Source organism: Thalia democratica, chromosome 4 (assembly GCF_965202585.1).
Source record: "Thalia democratica chromosome 4, ktThaDemo2.hap1.1, whole genome shotgun sequence".
Classification (NCBI taxonomy): domain Eukaryota; kingdom Metazoa; phylum Chordata; class Thaliacea; order Salpida; family Salpidae; genus Thalia; species Thalia democratica.
In genome coordinates, this window is record NC_139168.1 from 43,813,738 (window position 1) to 43,837,094 (window position 23,357).

The following is a 23,357-nucleotide window of genomic DNA, read 5'->3' on the forward strand; positions in this document are numbered from 1 at the left end:
GATAACTCAGGCTAGATTGTTTGATTTAGTTTGGTTAGTTTAGGCTAGTTTGAATTTTTTTGAAAAAGACAGGCTGATTCAGGATAGCTTGAATCTTTTCAAAATCTTAATCTAGATTTAAATACTTAAATGCTTCATTTTTATAAAAAAAATGTTTTTTTATTAAGTCATATTGCTATTATTTTAGTACTTTTAAGTATTAGACTTAATTAACAGCTATTTGTCCCAGCTTTTGTTTTATTTAGTGGGTACCCTGATTATAGCTTTACTTATATTTAAGTGGGAACCACTCATTTCCAACCCGCGATCAATTCCCACCTGTACAATTCCCACCTGCACAATTCCCACCTTATCAAATCCGAAAACCAATTACTGAACAAGGGTAAGGGTTTGGGGTAACAGTAATAAATAAAAGTAAATTAATAACTAAAGATAAAAATGTATATGAAGAAAATGAGTGAGAATTGTGTGCGGGTGGGAATCGATTGTAGATAGGAATTGTTAGTATACCCATTTAAGTATTTCAACTTTTACCTTTTAGCAATTTATTATGGTTTTATTGATTTTAATGTTTTTTTTATAACTAAACTCTAGATTTTTTTTTTACTAGGATCTTTTTTTAATTTCAGATGAGGTAATCCTGCTTTTAACAATTTCAAACTGCTTAATAAAAATTTATTTAATTTTAATTTTTGCTAATTTCCAATATAGCTAAGCTAATTTTTACTTATAATAAACCACACTATATTTTCGAAATCATTTAGCTTCTATTCAAAATTATTTCAGTTGTCTTTTCATTGACTTCAAGTATTTTGATAACAGATGCCAAAATTTTAGTAAATGTACATTGAAAATTATTAAATGGTATCAATACCTGAAAATCTGCTTTTGTTTCCTAAGTCTGATCAAATTTCAAAAGAAGAAAAATCATCAGTGTTTAACAAAAGCTGTTTGAAAAATCAAACACAAAATTTTATACCGTGCTCAAAATGGCTACCAAAATACAAGCTAAAATTATTACAGTGTGACTTTATAGCTGGATTAGCAGTTGGGCTTACAGTGATACCACAAGCTCTTGCTTATGCTCAAATTGCTGGACTTCCTATACAGTATGGACTTTATAGTTCTTTTATGGGAAGCTTTGTTTATGCAATTTTCGGCACAAGCAAAGACATTACTCTTGGCCCAACTGCAATTATGTCTTTATTAGTACACACATATGGTGGTCATGATCCTATACAAGCTGTACTTTTGACACTCTTAGGTGGCTGCATTCAAGCTGGTATGGGATTATTTAGACTTGGTTTTATAATGAGGTATATATCAGCTCCTGTTGTTAGTGGTTTTACCTCAGCAGCTGCATTTACTATAGGACTTGGTCAGTTAAAACATATTTTTGGAGTAAAAACAACTTCATCTAGTTTTTTTCCTGCTCTTTTTGAAACTTTAAAACAGATAAGTAATTTAAATCCTTGGGATTTAGTCATGGGTTTGACATGTATTATTGTTTTGATGTTACTAAAGTTTATGGGTATTAAAAATTCTAAAACTATCAATGAATGCGTAAATGAAAATACAAAGAAAATAGTTAAGTTGTCTCGAAACTTTGTATGGCTAGTTTGCTTGAGTAGAAATGCAATCGTTGTTATATCTGCTGGTTTAATAGGGTATGCTATACACAGTATAGATGATAAAAATTGCAAACATTTAGACTGTTTGACATTAACAGGTAATATTACTAAAGGTATACCTTCATTTAAAGCTCCAGATTTGCATGAAAAAATAGGCAATGAAACCCTAAATGGCAAGGATTTGATAAAGAAAATAGGTAGTGGACTTTTAATTGTTCCATTAATGGGAATTTTAGAAAGTCTTGCAATTGGAAAAGCTTTTGCACGAAAAAACAGATATGAGATTGATGTCAACCAGGAAATGATAGCTATTGGGTTTTCTAACATAATGAGCTGTTTTGTTTCTTCTTTTTCAATTACTGGTAGTTTTTCTCGTACAGCTATTAATTCTCAAAGTGGTGTCAAAACACCTGCTGGGGGAATAATAACTGGATGTATTGTGCTATTTAGTCTAGCATTATTGACTCCACTCATATACTACATTCCGAAATCAGCATTAGCTTCAGTTATAATAAGTGCAGTTGTTTTCATGATTGATTTTGAAACTCCAAAACTTTTATGGAAAACAAATAAAATTGATTTATTACCTTGGGCAGCAACTTTTTTTGTTTGTTTTTACCAAATACCAATTGGAATTCTTGCAGGAGTTGGAGTTTCCTTGGTTATTATTCTTTATCCTTTGACCTTTCCTCCTATAACTTATAACTTTTATACCATCCCTATATTGCAAGAAAATTATGAAAATTTAAAAGTAATGGTTGTAAGCTGCCCAAATGTACTATATACTTCATCAGAAAGCTTACAAAACACCATTAAAGAAAATTTACCTAACAACTATGTCAGAACGGTAGCCTTGGATTTGAGTAAATTTGCTAAATGGGATTACACAGGTTTAATTACACTTACTGAACTTGCTGAAACTTTAAAAAACCAGGAAATTGGTTTGTCTATTATAAGTGAGTCTGAAAGTTTTAAGTTGGCTTTATCTGTTTTAATAACAAATTCTTCAATAAATTTTTTTGATTCCATTAATGATATTTTAAAAGAAATAAATTGAAATAATGTTTCATTTCAAAATTGAGCAATAATTTTAAAATTAGTTGATTCAGCAATCATAGATTAAAACTTGAATATATAATGTTGATGTTTTACTTAAATTGAGAATATTTATTTTTTTAAAGAATGTACTGTAAGCATATTTGTGTACCACATTTTGCCACTCAATTAGGCTAGTTACAATTATTTATAAATCTCAGACTACATTGAGACTCTCTATAGAAATCTGATAAGAATATTATTCATGCTTAAATCTGAACCTAGTTTTTATTTTTATGGTAATGACTTTGAGTCTCTCTTCACTTAATTTGTTTGTTCTTTTCTTGATTAAACAGTTTTTAATATTTTTTATCAGTATAAAGGTTAACTGTCAGTAACATTTTAAAAAATAAGCTACTTATGAAATTTTTTTTTTGATTTAATTACTTACAAAATTAGATTGACTATAGCTACTTTAGTATTTTTTTTTTATAATAGAAAGTTATTGTAATTGACTATGGCTTAAAATTTTTTACATATATAAAATTTAGGTCAGTTAAATTTTACAATTTTCAAAAAAAATCATAAGATGTTTAAACAACAACATATATATTTTTTTTTAATTCTAATAATTTTGTCTTACAAAGTATTTTTAACTATATATAAAGAATACATTAATCTTACTTTTACAATCTTTGCTGTGTAAAAACTTCTTTTTTTTTAACTTATACTTTTAAGGATTTTAATATAGTGAAAAGTTTTGATAATTAGATTGCTGAATTTTAACAGTTTTTGTTTTTAAAAGGAGAAATTTAACTCAAACTACAAAACTTAAAAAATGCTTTATGTAACTTACGAATTGTTTTATGAAAACTATTATTTTGTTAAAAGTATATTTCGCCTATAAACATTAACTTTTTTTTTTGTGTAGTTTCAGAATAAAAATTAAGGTTATTTGATATTTTAACATAATATATGTTGATTTAGTTATGTATTTTGTTTAATTAAACGAAAGATATTTTCTAAATTTACTTTTTTTTTTTAATAATTTTATTTATTTTGAATTTTTTTTTCTTAGCTCACCAGCTTTAATTTAGTTCATTGGTGCTTTTGTATTGCTAGTAAATAGAAAAAAGTGCATTATTTCATCATAGTCTGTGGTTGAAATTTAAAATTAAGATGATTTTGATTTTCCTGATCTGATGCAGCTTGCTATTTTCTTTATCATATTAAGGTTTTAGAATTAAATCGAGATTGTTAAAAATGGATTCCGATGGAGAGATGTATGATGAAAATGTAGATTTTGATTTGGATATGGCGCAAAAAAACTGGAGTAGAATTTCTAATGGAATAAATAAAGTTAGTTTAATCATTATATTTTAATTTTTTTACTAATGATGTTATATAGTGTAAAAAGTTTAAGAATACGAGCTTTTGAGTGAATTAAGACTTAAAAGTAGTGTTCTATATTGTCCAAATTCAGGGTCAGACTAAAACTTGATTTGCAAGATTTGGTTTTATCTTGTTCCGGTTGGACCTGATTTTAGATTAAAGATCCGTATCCGGCAAAGCTATATTCCAAAACAAGTTTTGCGGGATACATATCTTAAATCCAAGTTTCAGTCCGACGGTAACCACACAGGACCATTTATTCAAATCAAGATCCAGCCGGACCTGAGTTCAAATCTGATTTTCTGATTAAAATCTGGTTAGATCTAAGTAAGCTATTGCCAAATTTGACAGGTTCTGGCAATTGGATATGGTAGAACACTAATTAAAAGTAATAACTTTATTGTTATTAACTTTCTTACTAAAGTTATTAATAGTTTTAAAAGTTCTTATTACTAATAAACTAAAGAAACATTAGAGAATGTCATCTATGATAGGCTTAGGTTAAAAATAAAATAGTTCATCTCTAAGATGTTATTGTGGCCCAAGAGGGGTTTATTTTTTTTTTTAAAGTTGATAGTGTTTCGTAGAGATTTTTTTTTTTTAAACATATGTTTTTTACTGTTAATATAGTTTAACGTAAATTTTGACATATAAGGAATCTAAGTGGATGAGTTCAATAGCTTTAGTAAGGAAAGTGCAAATCAAAATAACTAAAACAACTACTATATTTAAAATGTTTATCCTCCTTAAGTTTTTAAATAATGTTCTTCAAATTCTTACAGTTAGTTAATATTTCTACAAAACATGATTTTTTATATTTTAAAAATAAAACTTAATTTTTTGTACTTTTATTTTGAATTTTTATTTCTTGATCTTAAAAAAAAATCCAGCACTTTAAGTTTTTAGAACTGTTTTATGAATACATTATTAAAAAAATCTAGCAAAAGTTTTAAAATTGTAGGTAGGTTTTTGTATAACTTTGAATTTTTAGAAAATTGACAATAATAAAGTTTTAGTCCATACACTAGTATAAATTTTTTATACAAAAATCACTGTACCTCAGTATTTAGTTTAAGTTTATATTCTATATAACTGATTTTTAGTTTATATCTGTACATTCATATAAAAGCAAATGCTTAATTTTTCTTAATACCTTGACCCTTATTTTACAAAGCAACAAATTACATTGTCACAAAACCCCCTATGGCCATAATGTGATAATAATAACAAAAATATCTTCCATGATGGCTTTGGTCTTTTAACTTAATAGCTAGGTATGTCCAAAGTTTACTACCTTGATAAGCTAGTAATTTATGACCATCACTGCTTTTATATCTTGATAAGAAAAAAATTGTTTTTGAGGACCTTGTTAAATGGTTATGTATTTTAGTTATATTTTTAAAGTAACACTTTAGATTTACTGGTAAAAAATTATGTACAAATTTGAACATAAAAACTCCTAACTTTTTTTTGTTATTTTCAAACTTCTTTTACTTAATAACTAGTTTCAGATTTTTTTGCTTTATTTTAAAAAGATGGACAGAAATGTGTATTTAAGTGTTGTAAATACATTTTTGGTATCATTATATGTACTTACTTTATTATAAAGTTTGAATATAACATTAATTTAGTTTTGTACTAAGTTTAAGAAAATTAAAATAAAATACCAATAACAATTTATAATTCTCTAATGATAAAAGAAATTACTCAATTTCTTGTTCGAAACCTAAATATATACACATAGTTTTTGCAGCTAATTATATTTAAGCAAAATATCATTTACTTTTTATGAAAGAGTGAACAAATAAATTTTTTTGTATTGAAAACTTAGTTTGTCAAGTTTTTATTGTTGAGTTTTTCTCACAGGAGTCATACAGTGATGGAATACAGCAAGGTCAAAAGCAAACATTGCAAGATGGATTTGATGAAGGCTTTAAACTTGGGTTTGCAACTAATGTGCTATTGTATAAAGTTAAAGGAGTTTTAAAGTAAGTTTATTAATTTTTTTTAGATGTGTAGAAGTTTAATACAATAAATTTAAGAAAAAATCAATAGCTTTTAGTTTGTTGAATTATTACTCCATATTTAGAATTTTATTTTTGTATATAAATATTTATTTTGTGCATCTTATATAAAATTGTATTTTATAAAAACCTGGATGATTTTGTTACCATCACAGACTGTTGAAAAAAATTAAAAATACGTTTAATAGAAAATTAGATTTTAATAAATCCCATATTAAATCAAAAAAATACAAACAAATGTATTTAAAATAAATCATAAGTAGTCTATTAGCATACTGCTGCAAAGTTTTAAAATTTGCCCTGCTCTTAAATCTATTATGTGCTTATTAGATGCTTACTAATTGCTGATCTTTTTTGGTCATTTATACTGCTCAGTGTCTTGGTATTTGAACATCTATAAAATTTTTACACATCTTATTATATGCACTTTATTTCTTAAATTGATGCCTGGTTTGTCAAATACAGTAACAAGTGTTTTAACAAGTAAGGTTATTTTTATTTTCAGAAAAACTTTTTTTGTAAAAGTTAGTCACTCTGTTAACAACAGAATCTGTGTATCGCTGCATACTAAAAATTTGCATTACTTTAGTAATATTATTAATGAGTATATGCTAGGATATAATGAGAAAATATATACTAGATAAAATTGATTAAAAATTTGAAAAAAAAAGAAAAGGTTTTGTTTGTTTTTATTGTATTTATAATAAATTAACTAAGTATCAATTGTTAGTAACAACTAGAGTTATGTTAACAAGTGTTGGCCTGGTTTTAGTGTATTTTGCTTTAAAAAAGTTTAAATTAAATTCAAACAAAAAACCAATCTTTAAAAGCAGTACGTCAGTAAATATCCAGAAATCACAAACATTTTTTATTAGGAGCTATGCACATTATCTAAAACAAGCTTACCACACACACTCAGGCTAGTTTAAACTATTTAGAAATTTGAAAAAAAACTTTCTGACTCAATCTTCGATGATTTTTTTTTTTTGTAAAACTTATGCTAGTTATGATATATTTTTATTTGTTGATCACGTTTAAAGCTTTAATGTTTTTTCTTTTAACAATCATGATTTTTTTTCTTGATACAATTTTTTTTGTTATTATTATCACATTTTTAGATATTAAAGGTTGACTAATAGTACTTTTTTCAATTATGACTCTAACTTTTTTTTTAAATTTTATTGTAAACTCAGCTACTTTAATATAAATCAGGCTAATTTATTGCCTCAAAAAGTTGTAACCCTGTTATCATTTGAAACTTTGATTTATGTTATTCCAATAGTTTTAACAGCTACACTAGCCACAAAACACAGTATTATGACACATATGCAAGTTTTGACTCAAATTGATGAAAATTACAGCACTTTGTCGCTATCAACAATGGTTCTACTTATACACTTTTATTGGCCTGGTTTATAACGCAACGTGCGCTCTAACTTGTATTATAGAAGTCTCCAAGATAACGCTTATATTATAGTTGACTTAAATAAACTAATATGAATTACTTACTATTTACTAAAGGTTTAATAAATCAGTTACTTATACTAATTTAAACTGAGTTCGAATCTGTGATAATGATTATATTTACAATGAATTTGCGAAACGAAAAGATGATAAAATACTGCACAACATTACACTAATAAACCAAATTATCAATTCTTTTAAAAGACGACAATACTCGAATAAAAGAAACTAAAAACTAAATGTTTAAACCAAACTCAAAAAGTATTCTAAAATCGAAATCAATTCGACAACAAGATTGAAACCATTAAAACTTAAGTGCAGCGAAAAGCTGTACTGAGTTCAGACCGCTTCAATGCAGTAGAAACTAAAAGAACTCTAAATTACTCGAGACTGTTGAATTTATACTTGCTTGAGAAAAAAGAAGAAAGTAAAAAAGAGACAATTACCGCGTAAGCGGTACAACTTATTTTTAAGTAACACTTGTAACAATTAGGTAGTTTTTTTTTATAATCATAGATTTTTTTTCAATAACTACTCAGCATCTCAAAGCAGTTAGACCACAGAAATTTAACTTATAATAAGCATTTTTTTATGCGTTAAACAGTAAAAGGGTATCCAACAGGAAAAAGGTAAAAACTTATAGGTTTGGATATAACTTAAAATGCTCTTTTATCTTATAACAATAATCATCCATTAACCTGCTAATAGATCAACCAAAATGTATGCCCATTATTAAGTTTAGTAGACTTATTTATTAATATAACTTGAGGCCATAAGAGTTCCAACAATTTTTTTACAAAAATTAACATAGGCTCTCATATAAAAGCTTTAAATATAGATAACAAGTCAGTTTTTACGGAATCCAAAAATTTTATTTAACTTGTTTTCATTTTTGTAAAAAGTTTTTGACTGCAATTTTTTCATTGTAAATTTTCTCGAAAGTTTAAAAGTTTACTAAATATCTATCTTCTCCTTCATTTTTTGTGCTAGAGACCTCAAATTTTCAGAAAATATTCTTTATATAGTTTAAAAGACATTGAATGTTTTAATTTCAAAAATATTAAAAAAAAATTATATTAAAAAAATAGTTTTGTTTTTTAATCTTAATTTTTTAAAATAAAATTCCTCGATTGAAAATATTTAGATATTAGTAATGGACTTACTGTGAAAAATTTAAGACGATCAATTAAAAAAATAAAGGAGAAGATAAAATTTTAATGAAATAGTCTTTTTTTGCGAATTTGTTTTGCTCCTTCTAAAATAGGGCTGGGCAACGTTTTTTAATCAACGGGCCTGATCCAAAAAAAATTTAATCTTTTGCGGGCCGGAGCATTTCGAGCTAGTGATTTACCGGATCCAGTATCCGGATTAATCCGAATAAAGACTTTTTAGATTCGAATCTGACTGGATACTAATTATAAGTCGAGATCCGTATCCGGCTGGATTCTAATTTAGATAAAAGTTTTGGATAATTTAATTGATACAGTTAATCGCTTTTTTAAATCCGTAAAATTCTCAAAATTTCTCAAGTCTGAGAACTTTAGATGTAGATTGATAGATATCAGATGTCTAAATAATGTCTACATAATAAAATTGACATTGTAATTGACAAAGGTACGTATATAAAATATCGTACTTAAAAAACACTTTGCTTGGGGTAATTCAACAAAAATTCTAACTAAATTAGAACAACACAAAGTATTAGGACAAATTGGTGTAATTATTAGTACACATAAATTTTAAAAGTAATTTTTTACCATGTTTTTAGCATTAAATTCTTAGAGTTTTGTTTTGTAAAAATATAATACAAATTTTTATAAAAATTGACCCTTTGCAAGCTTGTCACTTCTCTCGCGGGCCGATAATTTTCATTTGGGGGCCAGATCCCATTAAAGTTTAAAAAACGGTCGGGGGCCGGTCATTTTCACTTTGCGGGCCGTATCCGGCCCGCGGGCCGTAAGTTGCCCACCCCTATTCTAAAAGAAGGCTATTAGCTTACTTACTTTGATCGCTTATATCTCAAAAGTTACTTTGAATTTTGTTAAGCAGTTGGTAATGTGTGATAGCTAAGATGAAAGTCTACAAAATACTTACTAACTACTGAATAAGCAAAATATATTAAGTTTGTAAAGCGATATTATAAACAGCTTACAACATTAAAATAAATCTAAGTTGAAGAAAATATTGTAAAAAAATATTACACGACACATAAGTAGAATACAAATTAAGGAGGAGAAATGAATCTCATCTAAAGGTATAAAAAATATTTTATTATATGTTTTGCACTTATATACAAGAATAAGTCAGGCTCAGTAGTTACGGTAGAAAATACTTAAACCATTTTTTAGGTCTGATAAGTTAATCTAAAAAAGTGATGAATAATAAACCCTATAGTATGTTTTTTGTTATTATTATTGTAAGTTTATTGTCATACGAAGGACCCAGGCATCAAAACCTAGGCCACTTATACAGAAAGACATACAACAAAAAGACAAAAATAAACCAAAATTGTACATTAAAAATGAAAAAAAAAAAACTGAGTTTAACTAATTAAAGTTTAAAAACTAACATAAAAACACCAAAAATTATAACTTAATTTAATAATTATTATAATTATTATAATTATAAAGTTATGATAAAAAGATTCTAGCAGTTATGTTCAGATTTTAAGATTTATCTTGACTAAGTTTATGATAAAGTTGATTAACTTTTTACACACGTTTTCAAGTTAAGTTAAATTTTTACAGTGCAATTTTGGAATATCATAGTTTATATGATAGTAGCAACATTGGAGATGAAAACGCTAACGAAGCTCACATGTTATTGGATAGAGCAAATGATATTGAAAGTTTATTGTTAGCTGACGGCTTAAGTAAACTCAATATCCAAAATTTAGACAATACTTCTTGTGGAAATTGTTCTTGTGGTAAAAAAAGTTCCGGAAATAACTTTGTTCCAATGAATGTGAGTAATGAGCAACTAAATGGTAGTATTACAATGAGTAATCTTGGTAAGTTTTTTTTTTGTTATACAGTATCAGGTCTATAATAACTCTTTTTTGTCGTATTTATAGCACCTTTTTGCAGCAGTTATTGTAATATTAACAGATAAATTTTTTTTCAAAATATAAATAATTCAACTCTAACAAAAACTTATCTGGTTTTGAAAATGACAGTCAAAACTTATAGCATTACAGTAGTAATTTGTTCAAAAAAGTACTTTTTATTAGCTAACTATCTAGAAATATTATATTGGTTTGTTTTATTTGCTGCTGCATTTCAAATAGTTATATAAAATCTTCAAAGTTATAGGAGTCTTATGTTTAAAACTTGTTTTTTGATATAGCTACTGAAGAGTTGATATGTTCAGGATTGCCACGGATCAGGCAAAGTCTTTTATTTTTGGAAAAAGTCAGGCTAAGTCAGTTCTTTAAGTTAAAATGGCAAATTATTAGAATTTGTTAGTTCTAATTTACTAAGTTACTTAATTTTCAATACCTTAAAATGGTATAAAACTAACAAAAAATCCTTTAAAGTCAAACTAAAATTGCAAAATTTTCCTAGAAATTTACTTACAAAATCATTAAATTCCAAAGCCTTCAATGGTTGAATTAATTTAAAAAATCCTTTATAAAGTCAGACTAAAGTTGCAAAGTTTCATTTTGAACATAGAAGCTACTCAGTAGAAAGTTTGTTGCTAAGAATTATTAGTCTAAATAAAAAAGAAACCTGAAAGAAAGTCATTACTTTGGTGCTAAAGTATGTACTGAATAAGAAGTGCGTACTAAAATGCCTACTTCTCAAAATATGTGTACTCAAAGTACTTATAAAAGTATGCGTACTAAGAATGCGTAATTAACTGTAAGTGCGTACTTAAAACGGGTGGGTGTCACTTTTGCACGAGGGTCACTTTTGCACGAGGGGACACTTTTGCATGAGGGAACACTTTTGCACGGTCGTCACTTTTTCACGCGTGGTCATTTTTGCACGAGGAGACACTTTTGCACTGCGATACTTCTTCACTATGACAATTTTTTACGGCAGCATTGTTGCACAACAATAACTTTGCACAACGTCATATTTTAAAGATGAATTTTTTACACAGCAACATTTTTCACGATGACTTTTTCGGACGGAACATCAATTTTGTATGCATGCCAATTAAAAGTTTTTTAGCTAGTACCAAGTCTGTAACATAAAAAGACGCTGAAAACTAAAGTTTTTTAACATAGTTATATTAGAGGCAAAAAATAAAAGATTTAAAATTTTAAACAGTAAAAGTTAGAAACAAACAAACAAAAAGATAAATTAAATTTATTTATAAAAGACTCATACCAGGGACAAAAAACTTAATTTATTTAAAAACTAAGATTAAAAAAATACTTTAAGTGTAAGTACATTGTTCTAGTTTATTTTGAATTTTAGTATATTAATTAACTATTAATGTATAGGGAATATAAGGTTGTTAAAAAAATAAGATGATCAACTATTTTTATGTAAATTATATGTTGAAAGATTCTGCCAAAGCTACTTGTCAAAGAATTTTTTATGTTATTTGAAGGGTTGTATTTGCTACCTTTTTTGTGTATTGGTATAACAAATGAAATTTTCCATTGTTCTGCCAGAGAACAATTAAAGATTGGTAATATATGTAAAATTGTTTTCGTTATGCAATACTGAAAAAGCAAGTGCTATCTTAAGCTTAGATTTTTTTTCTAAATTCTCACGCTAAATTAAAAATAAATAAATAAAATAAACATCAAGTAAAATCTCAAATATCCTTACACTTCAAAAACTAACTAAATCTTTTTTTTTAATATAACAATTGTTTAAAATTGAAATAAATTTAAAGTGTTTGTTAAACAACTATATAATGCTAATTTTAACACCAAGAGAATATAAGTAAAAAATAGTACTTAAGACTCGTGTTTTAAAGCCTTAATAAATTAAGTTTATCTTTCTGTTTAAAAATTAGAAAATCTGTATTCCTCTAGTTAATTTAAATTTAGGTTATTAATATGAATTATTGTATTGTTGTACTTTATTATATTGTTCTACGTAAAACTGCATATAAAAACTTTACATCAAAATTTAATTAGAAAACTACCACATTTTACTCATTCGAAACAACTTGCATTGTTAAATAAAAGTTTGTCTAACTAAAAGTTAGAAGCGTGCAAAAGTTAAGCTCCGTTCATAATTGACTGATTGTTTAAAACTTTCGCAGTTTATAAGTATATCCATGAAAACATAACGCTGTGCAAAAACGACGCTTTGCAAAAATGTCGACATGAAAATGTAACGTCGTGCAAAAGTTTTGACGTGTAAAAATGTTTCCGTGCAAAAATGAGCCTGCGTGCAAAAGTGACGACATGCAAAAGTGTCTCCTCGTGCAAAAGTGACGCCAAGCAAAATTGTCCCTTCGTGCAAAAGTGACCCTCCGTGCAAAAGTGACGCCGTGCAAAAGTGACGCTCGTGCAAAAGTGACCCGTTTCCACTTAAAACACATACCTAAGAGGAAGGTAGAAGTCAGGCAAAAGTTACAAAATTTTGCGTGGCAACCCTGTATGTTTCAAATAAAGTTTTAGTATTTAAGTTTGGTAATCTTAATTTCTGAAAAAAGTCTGTTTTATCTTTTGATTCATTACGACTTAAATACTTGAGTTGTATTTATTCTTCTATTTAGTGTTTTTTTTTTTGTTTTTAATTTTTGTTCAAAAACTGTTAATTTTTTAAGGAGTCAGCTTTGATGAAAATCAAGCTACAAACATGCAAGCTCCAGTTGATCCGATCTCAATAGAAAACAAAATTGCATCATCCGAACAAGTTAAGTTTTTGCTTGAAAGATGTAGCAAGCTGTTTTTAAGTTTAGGATGGACCAATGTTATGAAAGAGCTTATGTCCTAGTATTTATTTTAGAAGAAAAGTCTTAGAGACCTAGGTGAGTTATACTACACAGAAAGTAATACTTAACTATTTAAAATATATTTAATTAAAAACATAGCTGGATTTTCACTGAATAACTAATTTTTTAGTTGTTATCACTGTGGATAATTATAAACTTTTGGAATTACAGCAAAAAAATTGTTAACAAAAAGTTTTATGTTTTATAAATGAAAAATTACAGTAATCTTCCAGTACGCTTTTTTGAGTTAATAAACTTTATGTTCAAAATTTTATTTAGTTTTAACTTTAAAACTAAAACAAAAACAGCTTTTAAAATCTCTAAAGCTTTTTTAAGTATAATTATTCATCTTTACTAAAAATAATCGATAAATAAAAAGAAAGTTTACAAACAATGAACAATGTTCATTGAAAATTTTTCTTATATATAACGAAAAAACTAACAGTTCTATTAACATTTACACACATAATTATTAAAACATGAATAAAAAAAAGCCAACAAAGTTTTATTCAATTAAAATAACGAAAACTGCAATTTGAATTTACCTAGAAATAGATGCTCTTGAATCATTTATGTAATCTTAGCTTGTTGTTTAGGTCTAGCAGACAATTTTTATTGTTAGTAATTTTTATTTCAAAATTCGAAAATTTTTAAAATCATAATTTTCTAAAATCGTATTTAATAATTAATTTCCCTTCTAGAATGACAAACGTTGCCATACAAGATAGATTACAAAATAATACAGTTTGAATAAAAATTGAAAATTCAACCATTCAATAGTTTTGATATGTTTAATAAAAATAATATTTATTGTAAATGTTTATTTTTTGTGTAAGGGAATTTTTCTATCATCTGTGTAAACATCTGTTATTTTTTGCATGATAATGTTTGGTACAATGTATAAAATTTTAAACTAGGAATTCTTAAGTACAGACTTTTGTGCTGTTTTCAAAGTACATTAAGTACTCAAGCGGAAGATTACTGTAATTACAAAATATTAAAATATAATACATAAATTTTTTAAACACCTTTTCTTTATTTGCTTAGAATAGTTTTCATAGTGCTAGATTAAATTATGATTGTATATTTATAAAGTTAATTCATATTAAGTACAATTTAATTTAAGAGAGTAAACTTATTTATATACTAACTTAGTTACTTTTATGTAAAAATTATTTAAAGACGCATGTTTTCGATGTTTTTTTCTTTTTAAACAATCTGTTTTTACATTTAATGTTTCAATTAACACTGTGAAATACTAAAAATTAAATCTTTGTTTAAATTTCATTTAGAAGATATATTTGAAAGCATATATAATATAAAAGTTTTTAATTACGCTCCAAGGCTAAACTTCCAACACAAATATTTGCTTAGCATAGCATTTAGCAGTGAGCAAAACAATTTAAATCAAACAATAGTTTTTAATTATTATTTAGAATAAGTTTAACTTTTTATTTATTTAAAAAAATTATAGATCATTGCAAACTGAAGAAATTAAACATTATTTGAGCCGAGATCATGAACTTACTACTTTTCTTAAAATATGTTGTTCCAGAACGATTTAACAGTATATACTTATAGTGAATTAATTGTATAATTTAAACCTTAAACAATTTTTTTTTTAATTTTTTAAATATTATAAAGGATAAAAGTAATTTTTGAGTTTTATAGTGCTTTAAAAAGTTTATTTAAGATTGCTGCAAATAAATATACTTAGTATAGATTTAGTTAGCAAGTTGAGATTTATCAATTTAAATATATATTAAGTTAAAACTAAACTTTATTACTAATAACTAGAGCAGTGGTCGGCACGGTGTACACTGGTCAGGGTTCGTGCGCGTCAGGCTAAGTCAGGCTAAATCAGTTTTTTTGAAAAAAGTTGAAAAACGTCAGGCTAAATCAGTTTTTATGTTTAAAACTTTGAGAATCTCAGTATTTGTCAGTTCAAATGCATGAAATTTTTTTAATTAAGATCAAATTGAGATGTGAATTTATTTCTAAATAAAGATTTAGTTATTAAAGACAAAATCAGTCAGTATTTGTAAAAATAAGTGATTTAAACCTTTTGTTGAATCTCTAAAATTATTTTAAGAATCTTTATTATTTTGATTTTAGTAGATTATATACGTCATAATTATAAAAATTCATAAAAAAGTACAGTTTAAACATTACAGTTTAGTTCAACAACTTAGCTGTTTGTCTGAATTTGTTTACATGACCTTTGTTTTTCAGAGCTTAGTTGGTTAAACTGTTTTAATTTCTAATATAAAGGCTTTATACCAAATACTTTTTAGATTAATACTCTTAGCAGTTTGTTAATATATTTTATTTTCTGTTAATTCAAAGATATTAGAGATATATTCACAAGACTAAAACTTAGCTTAAAGATATAAGTTTCATAATTAGTAGAATCATATTTTGCAAGTTAATGAGTTGATAGTAATTTTTATTTTACTCTTTTTAAATGTTTCAGTTTATTATAACGCTTAGATAATTTTACATTTATTTTTCGTTCAAAGACATTTATTTATTATAACAGTTTTAAATATAAAATTATTTTTAATATAAATGTTTTTTTTATTCATTTGTTTAAAAAAAATTTTTTTGAATAGTTTATGTAATAACATAAAAAGCTTAAACTGTTTTTTTAGTTTGAGTAGTTATTTTAAAAATTATGTTGTTAATGAAAAGATAAGTTTTAGAGTCCAGATCATGTGTTTAATACTTATCTTTATGTATTCGTTTTAAAGGATTCTTTGAAATAACTTATGTAATATCATGATTAGTTTAATTAGTTATTTTAAAAATTAAGATGCTTTAATGATAACATAAAGTTTTTGAGAGATGTGTTTAATTACATTTTGTTTTTCTTTTACAGACTTATTCACATTTCTGTTTTAATAAATGCTTCTGGTCCAGTCATGTAACTTATAATTGACGAATTCAAGTACTAATTGACACGAACCCTGTATATGGGTGATAAGTGGTGGATGTAACTAAGCCCCAAAATTTAATAAAGGTATGAATTCATTGAAGCAGAAATTATAATGACCAGTTTAAAAATATTTAAGTTGCTGGGTAAGCGATTGATAGATGTTGAAAATAATTTATTTAAATTTTAATTTTCTTCAAAAATAGTGTTTGTGAATACTTTTATTGCGTTAATTTGCTAATTAAGACCCCCCGATACCCAAAATGCCTTCTGAAGGTGATTTTTTCTACTTTGAAAAAATGTCAGGCTAAATAGGTCTCTGTCAGGCTAAATGAAAAGGAATTTCGCGCACGAACCCTGACTGGTGCACACTAGTGTACATGAAATTTCTTTAAGGGTGCACGAGACTTTTGGGGTGCATGAAACTTATTTTGGGGTACATGATTTTATTTCGCGCAGAAACTAAATTAAAGTTTTTTATTTTATATTTCTACATTTAAGACATATTCAACCTTGTTATATAATTGACCATTTTGTTGTTAATAAAACGACCGTTTTTGTACTCTCCTAGTTATATTCTGTTACACTATGTAAAAATTCTTCCACTCTTAGCCGCCCAAAGAAAAACCGAAAAAGCAAATCTCATAGATTCTTAAAACAAAATAAAACGGTTAGTATTCTATTAATGTTAAATTTTATTAACTTTTATTGTTTAAAAGCGTTTTGCTACATATTAAAAATCACTATAATTAATACCAGCTTAATCAACTTATATTTGACATAAAATTAGTTAAGCCAAGGATCAATAACATCAGGGCTGTCATATACTTAGCTCTCTAAGCATAATTAAGTCTAGTTTTAAATCATAAATGTACTAAATTAATCTAGTTAGTATTTTAGACCTGGGTGATACAAGTAAAATATTGTAAAAATTAGTTCATGAATATTAAAAGTTTTTTGAAATGGATAGGGTAAACTGGTAAATTTAAAGTTAGTGTGTAAGAATTAACTGGGTGTTACCGAAGTATTAGTATAAAAACGATTAAAAGTGTTTACATATACTTAAACACTTAGCTGCGCTAAAGAATAAAAATTAGGGTGCACATAATTTTAATTTTGTGATTTAGGATTCACGGATTCGAAGTAGCGTGCCGACCACTGATCTAGAGTATTTTTAGAATTTCACATAAATAACGTAAACATTTTATTTGTTTGAATATCTACACACCGTTTAAAAGCATGCGAATGTTAAGTTGTATAGTATATCAACTTCAAAAACTTAGCAAAACCTTCAAAACGTTTAGCCTAAATTAGTTTTTAAATAAAACTGCTTGTTAGTTCGTAACATTAAGGTAATAAAAGCTCAGTAGTACAAATTATTTTTTAATTGCTAGTTGTTAACATAGCAAATATTAACCAAACAAGTAACTGAGATCAAATTTGTATTTTTAGTATAATTATTTTAGGTATAATAAATATTTAATAATTAATTATTTTAGAGAGCAACAATTACAGTGTTTCGCTGCAAAGTGGATTTTCAAGTTGTAAATATATAAAAAAAAAAATAATAATAATGGTAAAAATTACAAATTAAAAAAATTGTGTTCATTAAGTTTTTTCTTATTAAATTAAAAAACAAAACAGTTTAGAAAAGTATTAATGCTAAACAACCTTTGAAATAATATCAATTTATAAGCTCTAAACACAAACAATTGAACTACAGTATAAAGTGAGGAATTGAAATCTAAGGATTAAAAAAACAAAACTTTATAAAGTTAGAAATTATAGAATTGGCAATTAATATTAAACACTTTGTACCTATTGTTAATTTAAAATGTAATAATATTTTAAAGAAAGGAAGGGGGTATACACTGAATTTTTTTTAAACATTGTTGTGTTATTACAGTTATGTTATGATGTAAGATAAAATGGCTTTGTTTCTGAAAAATGTTTGTTAAGCAAAATAAGGTAGAATAAGGGTTTGATTTAGAATAATAGATAACTTTTTTTTTAATCTATATATAGAGAAATTGAAAAACTTTTAGTTAAGATATAGCCATAGAGAATATAATTTACTAATAATCTAACTTAATAAAATATCAAATTATAATAATTCAAAACTGAAAATGGGTATATTATAATGCATGCACAAATTATTTAATATATAAGCAAAATATTGTTTATTAAAAGTCTAGCTTAATAAAAACATCATAATAATTTAAAACTTCAATGGGTTTAGTATGATGCACACAAAAATTATATAGTATCTTAACAAAAAAAAATTACTTATCTAAATTATAATATATAAATATTCATTCAAGTAATGCGGGGATTGGGTTATCATTTACTTCCTCTTTTTTAAGGTTTTTCTTTTGTCTGCTAGGGCTATATGGAGTCTTTCTAGGTTACATAAGGTGCACATGTTTGTGTTTTAATAACAAAAAATTATAAAGTTTTTCGTTTTTACCTTATTTCTTCATAAGCTTTTTGTTGTGTGAATTCATAAGGGCCATAACGTTTGGTATGCAGCAATATGAGATTTTTATGAAATGTCTGTTAATTATTTTGTGGTAATCCTGTCTTTGTTAAAATACTTTTCTATTAATTCTAGGAAACACTTGCCAATTTTTGTCTGTACAGATCTACAGAAGGGGGGTTATAGTCTTTTTTTGTTTATGTTGGTACTATTAAATTGCTTGTAGGTTAAATTGTTTTCGAAATTCGTTTTGTTTAAGGCATTTTGGTTAAATAAGCCTTTGATGATGTTGAAAACTTCTTCATCTTTAGACTGTTTGCATAATCTTTTTCAATCATTTTTGGTATATTGGTACGTACATTTTTATGATGGTTGTAGTGTTGATGTAGTTAGTTATGGAATTAGGCTCACGGTAAGGGCAGTAGGTATTTTGGGGTAGGTCCAAGGAGACGTCAAGAAATTTGGTGTTAGTGTTGTCAATGTCAATTGTGATTTCAAAGTCTATAGAAGACATTTTACTGATAATTAATTTTTCAAGAAAAATTCCAGAGAATTGTTGAAAGGCCATCATCTCTATATAGGCCTATATTTGATCGACCTATATAATTGGGATATTTCACTTAGTATATATTATAAATCTATTAAATCACAGAATATTTATTAGATATTTACAAAAGTACGTAAGACTTTAGTAATAAGTTAAAATGAACTATTTATTGAACGATAAAAAAAAATTATTAGATCATAAAACAAACTAGTTAAACTAAGTGATAGGTAACGTCACCATTTATTATAGTTAAAAAAATAGCAAATTGAGCTCTGAAATTGATTCATACAATGTGCTTTATTATTTAAATACGCTGTTTACTGAAAAAACCTAATGATAAGATGTATAACTTATAAAACAAAAGTAATTAGCTTATTCTGTCATCTTAGTTAATAATCATTAATCGTTTATATTTAAAGATAGTTATATAACTAGCATAAAAATAAAAGAGTCTAGTACGCCAGGTATAAAGAACCTTCGCAGTTTCAAACTATATTTTGAATTGATATTTAATCTACCTAGCTATCATTATATCTATATAAAGTCATTTCAAACTTGCGATCAAAGTATATGTTTTCAAATAAAATACATTTCTTTAAATTCCAAAACTACTTCATGATATTAAATAATTATTTTAACATTGCAAACATTTGAAGTAAAAATTAACTTTAAACAACGTACAAAATCCAGATATATTTCACGCTATTTTTATCAGTGGATACATAGCAATAAATAAAAAATTATTTTAACTTATATAGTAAGAGTAGTAATCATCATAAACCGAAACTAATTACACTGTGTCATCGTGCACATTTTATCTGTCCATCTGAATTCTTTGAAGAAGAAATTAATTACATTAAGACCTTGTTGTATAGGAATGGATATCCTCCTAAGTTAGTAAGTAGAGCTATTAAATTTCACCTTGATGGTTTGAAAAAAGATAAGGAAATATAGTTGGACCAGAAAAATGTGTAATCACCTTGAAAATTCCGTACATAAATAATAGATCTGTTTATTTAATGAAGAATGTTAAGCAACTAATAAGTTATACTTAATTCAGCTGCAAAACGTAGAGTAGTTTTTACCTCAAGTCCTATGTTGACACCTGAAGGCAAAGACCTGATACCCACATTTAATAAAAGCATGGTTATGTACCAATTCAAATTCTATTGCGACAATAGCTATATCGGTCTTACAACTAGACAAATGAAGAAGAGGATCAAAGAACATATACCTGTTTGCATTGATAAGTTATTGAATTTGGCTGTAACAGAAAAAGAAAAGAATTCCAATAAAATTATGATTGCAATAAATAGATCTACTATTGCGGAACAATTGGTGAACAATCAGAGTTGGGCTGAAAATTTAAATTTTAAGAGATTAAAGATAATTAAAAACTGTTATAACGTGTTTGACTTAGTTCAAACGGAAGCTATATGTACTTTAAAGAGAAAACCTGTTCTTTGTAGGCAAAAGGAATTTGACTTTAGTGTTGCTTTATTTACTAAATGCTCTTTTTTGTGTTTATATGTTTGTATTTTTAGTAAACTTTAACATTTAGAATTTTTTACCTATATAAAGAACAATCAATGTTTACCACAAAAGTTTTAATATATTTTCAATGCGACTCTTCAGAAACTAACTGCAGAATTTTGGAATAGAAAAATAGCTTTTAAAGTAAAAACAATTAACTTTAGAAAACTGCTTAAGTAATTAGATTGCTGTAAAAAACAAATCAACAAAATCAATTAATGTAAAGTAGTAATTAACGCAAAAAATTAACATTTTAAATTACAAAACGAAACAAAATGTTTAACGCAAACAAAGACACTTTTAAACAAATAAGAAAACCTTGTAGTTAAACTCTTTCTGTTTACAAAATTCAAGTTTATTTAGAAATATTGAGATTGCTTCTAATCTGACCAAATCAATGGAATTTGTACAGTTGTAAATAACCTGAAATCTTGATAAATCATAGTTCTTTGCACAATTAACGTTGTTAATCAGGTGTTCTGCTATCGAAGATCTTTTTGTCGCATTTAAAACAGCTTTCGTCTTGGTATTAGTCTTTTCTTTTATAAAGTTTAATACACATTTCGGTATATGCTTATTTACTCTCGTTTTTAAATGTCTAGATGTTTCTCAAATATAGCTTTTTTCGCAAAAGCAGTTGATTTGTCATTTTTTTATATTTGATTTTTTTTTTGTTTATTTTATTTAACTATCAATGTTACTCTTTACCCTTGGTCGGTGACTTTTTTTTCATAGCATTATTTTTTTTTTGTTATATTATTTTAGACTTTTTTTTTACTATCACTGTTACCCCTAACTCTCACTCTTTTTTTTTTGTTTTTTAATTATCTATATTTTTTTTCAGTTGTTTTATTCTTATTTATTTTTTTCTATTCTTTTTTTTGTACTATCACTTTTATCCCTTAACCTCTACTGTTGGTCGGTATTTTTTTTTATTCTCGTGCAAAATTTTCACTTGTAAAAAAGTTACCAAAGTAAAAATTTTTTGAAAATAGTTTTTTTTTTGATAAAATATATCTTGAGTTATTGTTTTTACTTGCAAACTTTCGTCATCATTTTTTTTATACTTTTTCTGATCAAATAAAAGTAATGACCTCGGGATCAAACTTTACTTGATCCAAAATTGCTTACCCTGATTATTTGGGTTTGTCAAGTTTGCACGAGCAGACAAAATTACACGAAAACATTTTTGCACTAGGGGACATTTTTGCACGGGTCGGTTTTTTTATTTATTTGTTTATTAAGTTTAATTTTTTTTTCACTGTTACCTAAGGGTAAGGGCCCTTGGTCGGTAACTTTTTTTTTTTTTGATTAATTTATTTTTGTTTATTCATTTGTGTTATTTTCTAATAATAATTTTTATTAGTTATTATTTTATTTTTACTATCACTGTTACCTCTTACCCTCGGTCAGTAACTTTTTTTTTTTATTAATTATCTTTTAGTTTTTTATTCTCTTTTTTTTACTCTCGTGCAAAAATTACCCTCCGTGCAAAACTGTAACTCGTGCAAAATTGACCCTTCGTGCAATTTTGTCTTCGTGGAGTTTTCACCTGTTCCCTGATTATTTAGACTAAACATTTGATTTATCATATTGGTTTTAATATTTACGAGTTATGCGAGAAGTGGTATTTGCTTTTAGTATTTAAATAATATTTAAAACGACTTACTAGATTAAAGCTCACTATTTGAAAAAATTCAACAAATAACTTTTGAATTAAATTACAAATATAATATACTTCTAAAATTACTAAATAGTATTCAGAAAAACGAGTACACACTTCATGTTATACTTATATATTTTTATAATAAAATGGTTCAGTTATTTTGAATAAAATCATGATCTTGGGATATTGACTTTATTAAGATATTTAGAAAGTTCAGTGTTTTGGGTGGATAATTTCGTTAGTAGACATGTTAGTAATATTATTTTTTTAACAAAATTTATAAATATAATGCAAAAACGACTGTTCCAACCAATTCGGTTTTTAAATCTAGTAGTGTTTTGGATAATTAATCTCGTTTCATTTATTTTAGCAAAACATTGAACTGTATATACAACCTAACTAGTAAAGGTAAATATTACACTAGTAACTTCTTAAAACCAACAATTACTAACTAATGTCTAAAAAAAGGCTTGATTTGTAACGTTTATTTTTATTTTTCTATGTTTACCTTTAAAATCTTATTTATACCTAAATGATTGTTAATTGTTTAAACTTTTTTATCTAATAACTATATTGAATGATTGTTAATTTTATCTCTCGATAAAATATAAACTTTTAAAAGTACTAATTACTAATATTTTTCAAAGGAGATCCGAATGAAACCAGTTTGTTGGAATACAACAACAATTTCCTAAGTTCTTCATTTATTGGACTGATATGCGTTTTTCTGTGTTAAACTAATAACACTGTCCC

General features: G+C 26.1%; 1 protein-coding gene across 3 annotated transcripts; it reads left to right on the forward strand.

The window, feature by feature from the left end:
• The first annotated feature begins 826 nt into the window (after positions 1 to 826).
• Positions 827 to 23,357, forward strand: LOC145833856 (sodium-independent sulfate anion transporter-like). 3 transcript variants are annotated; one of them, XM_082941081.1, is made up of 6 exons: positions 827 to 2,587; positions 3,901 to 4,025; positions 5,925 to 6,046; positions 10,294 to 10,556; positions 13,283 to 13,486; positions 23,252 to 23,357. In XM_082941081.1, the coding sequence occupies exons 1-5, from the start codon at positions 862 to 864 to the stop codon at positions 13,450 to 13,452; spliced, it is 2,406 nt and encodes an 801-aa protein (XP_082797207.1). In that variant the 5' UTR covers positions 827 to 861; the 3' UTR covers positions 13,453 to 13,486; positions 23,252 to 23,357. The 3 variants fall into 3 exon arrangements, with proteins under 3 accessions (XP_082797207.1, XP_082797206.1, XP_082797205.1); XM_082941080.1 differs by lacking the exon at positions 23,252 to 23,357 and adding an exon at positions 20,466 to 20,852; XM_082941079.1 differs by lacking the exon at positions 23,252 to 23,357 and adding an exon at positions 14,925 to 15,257.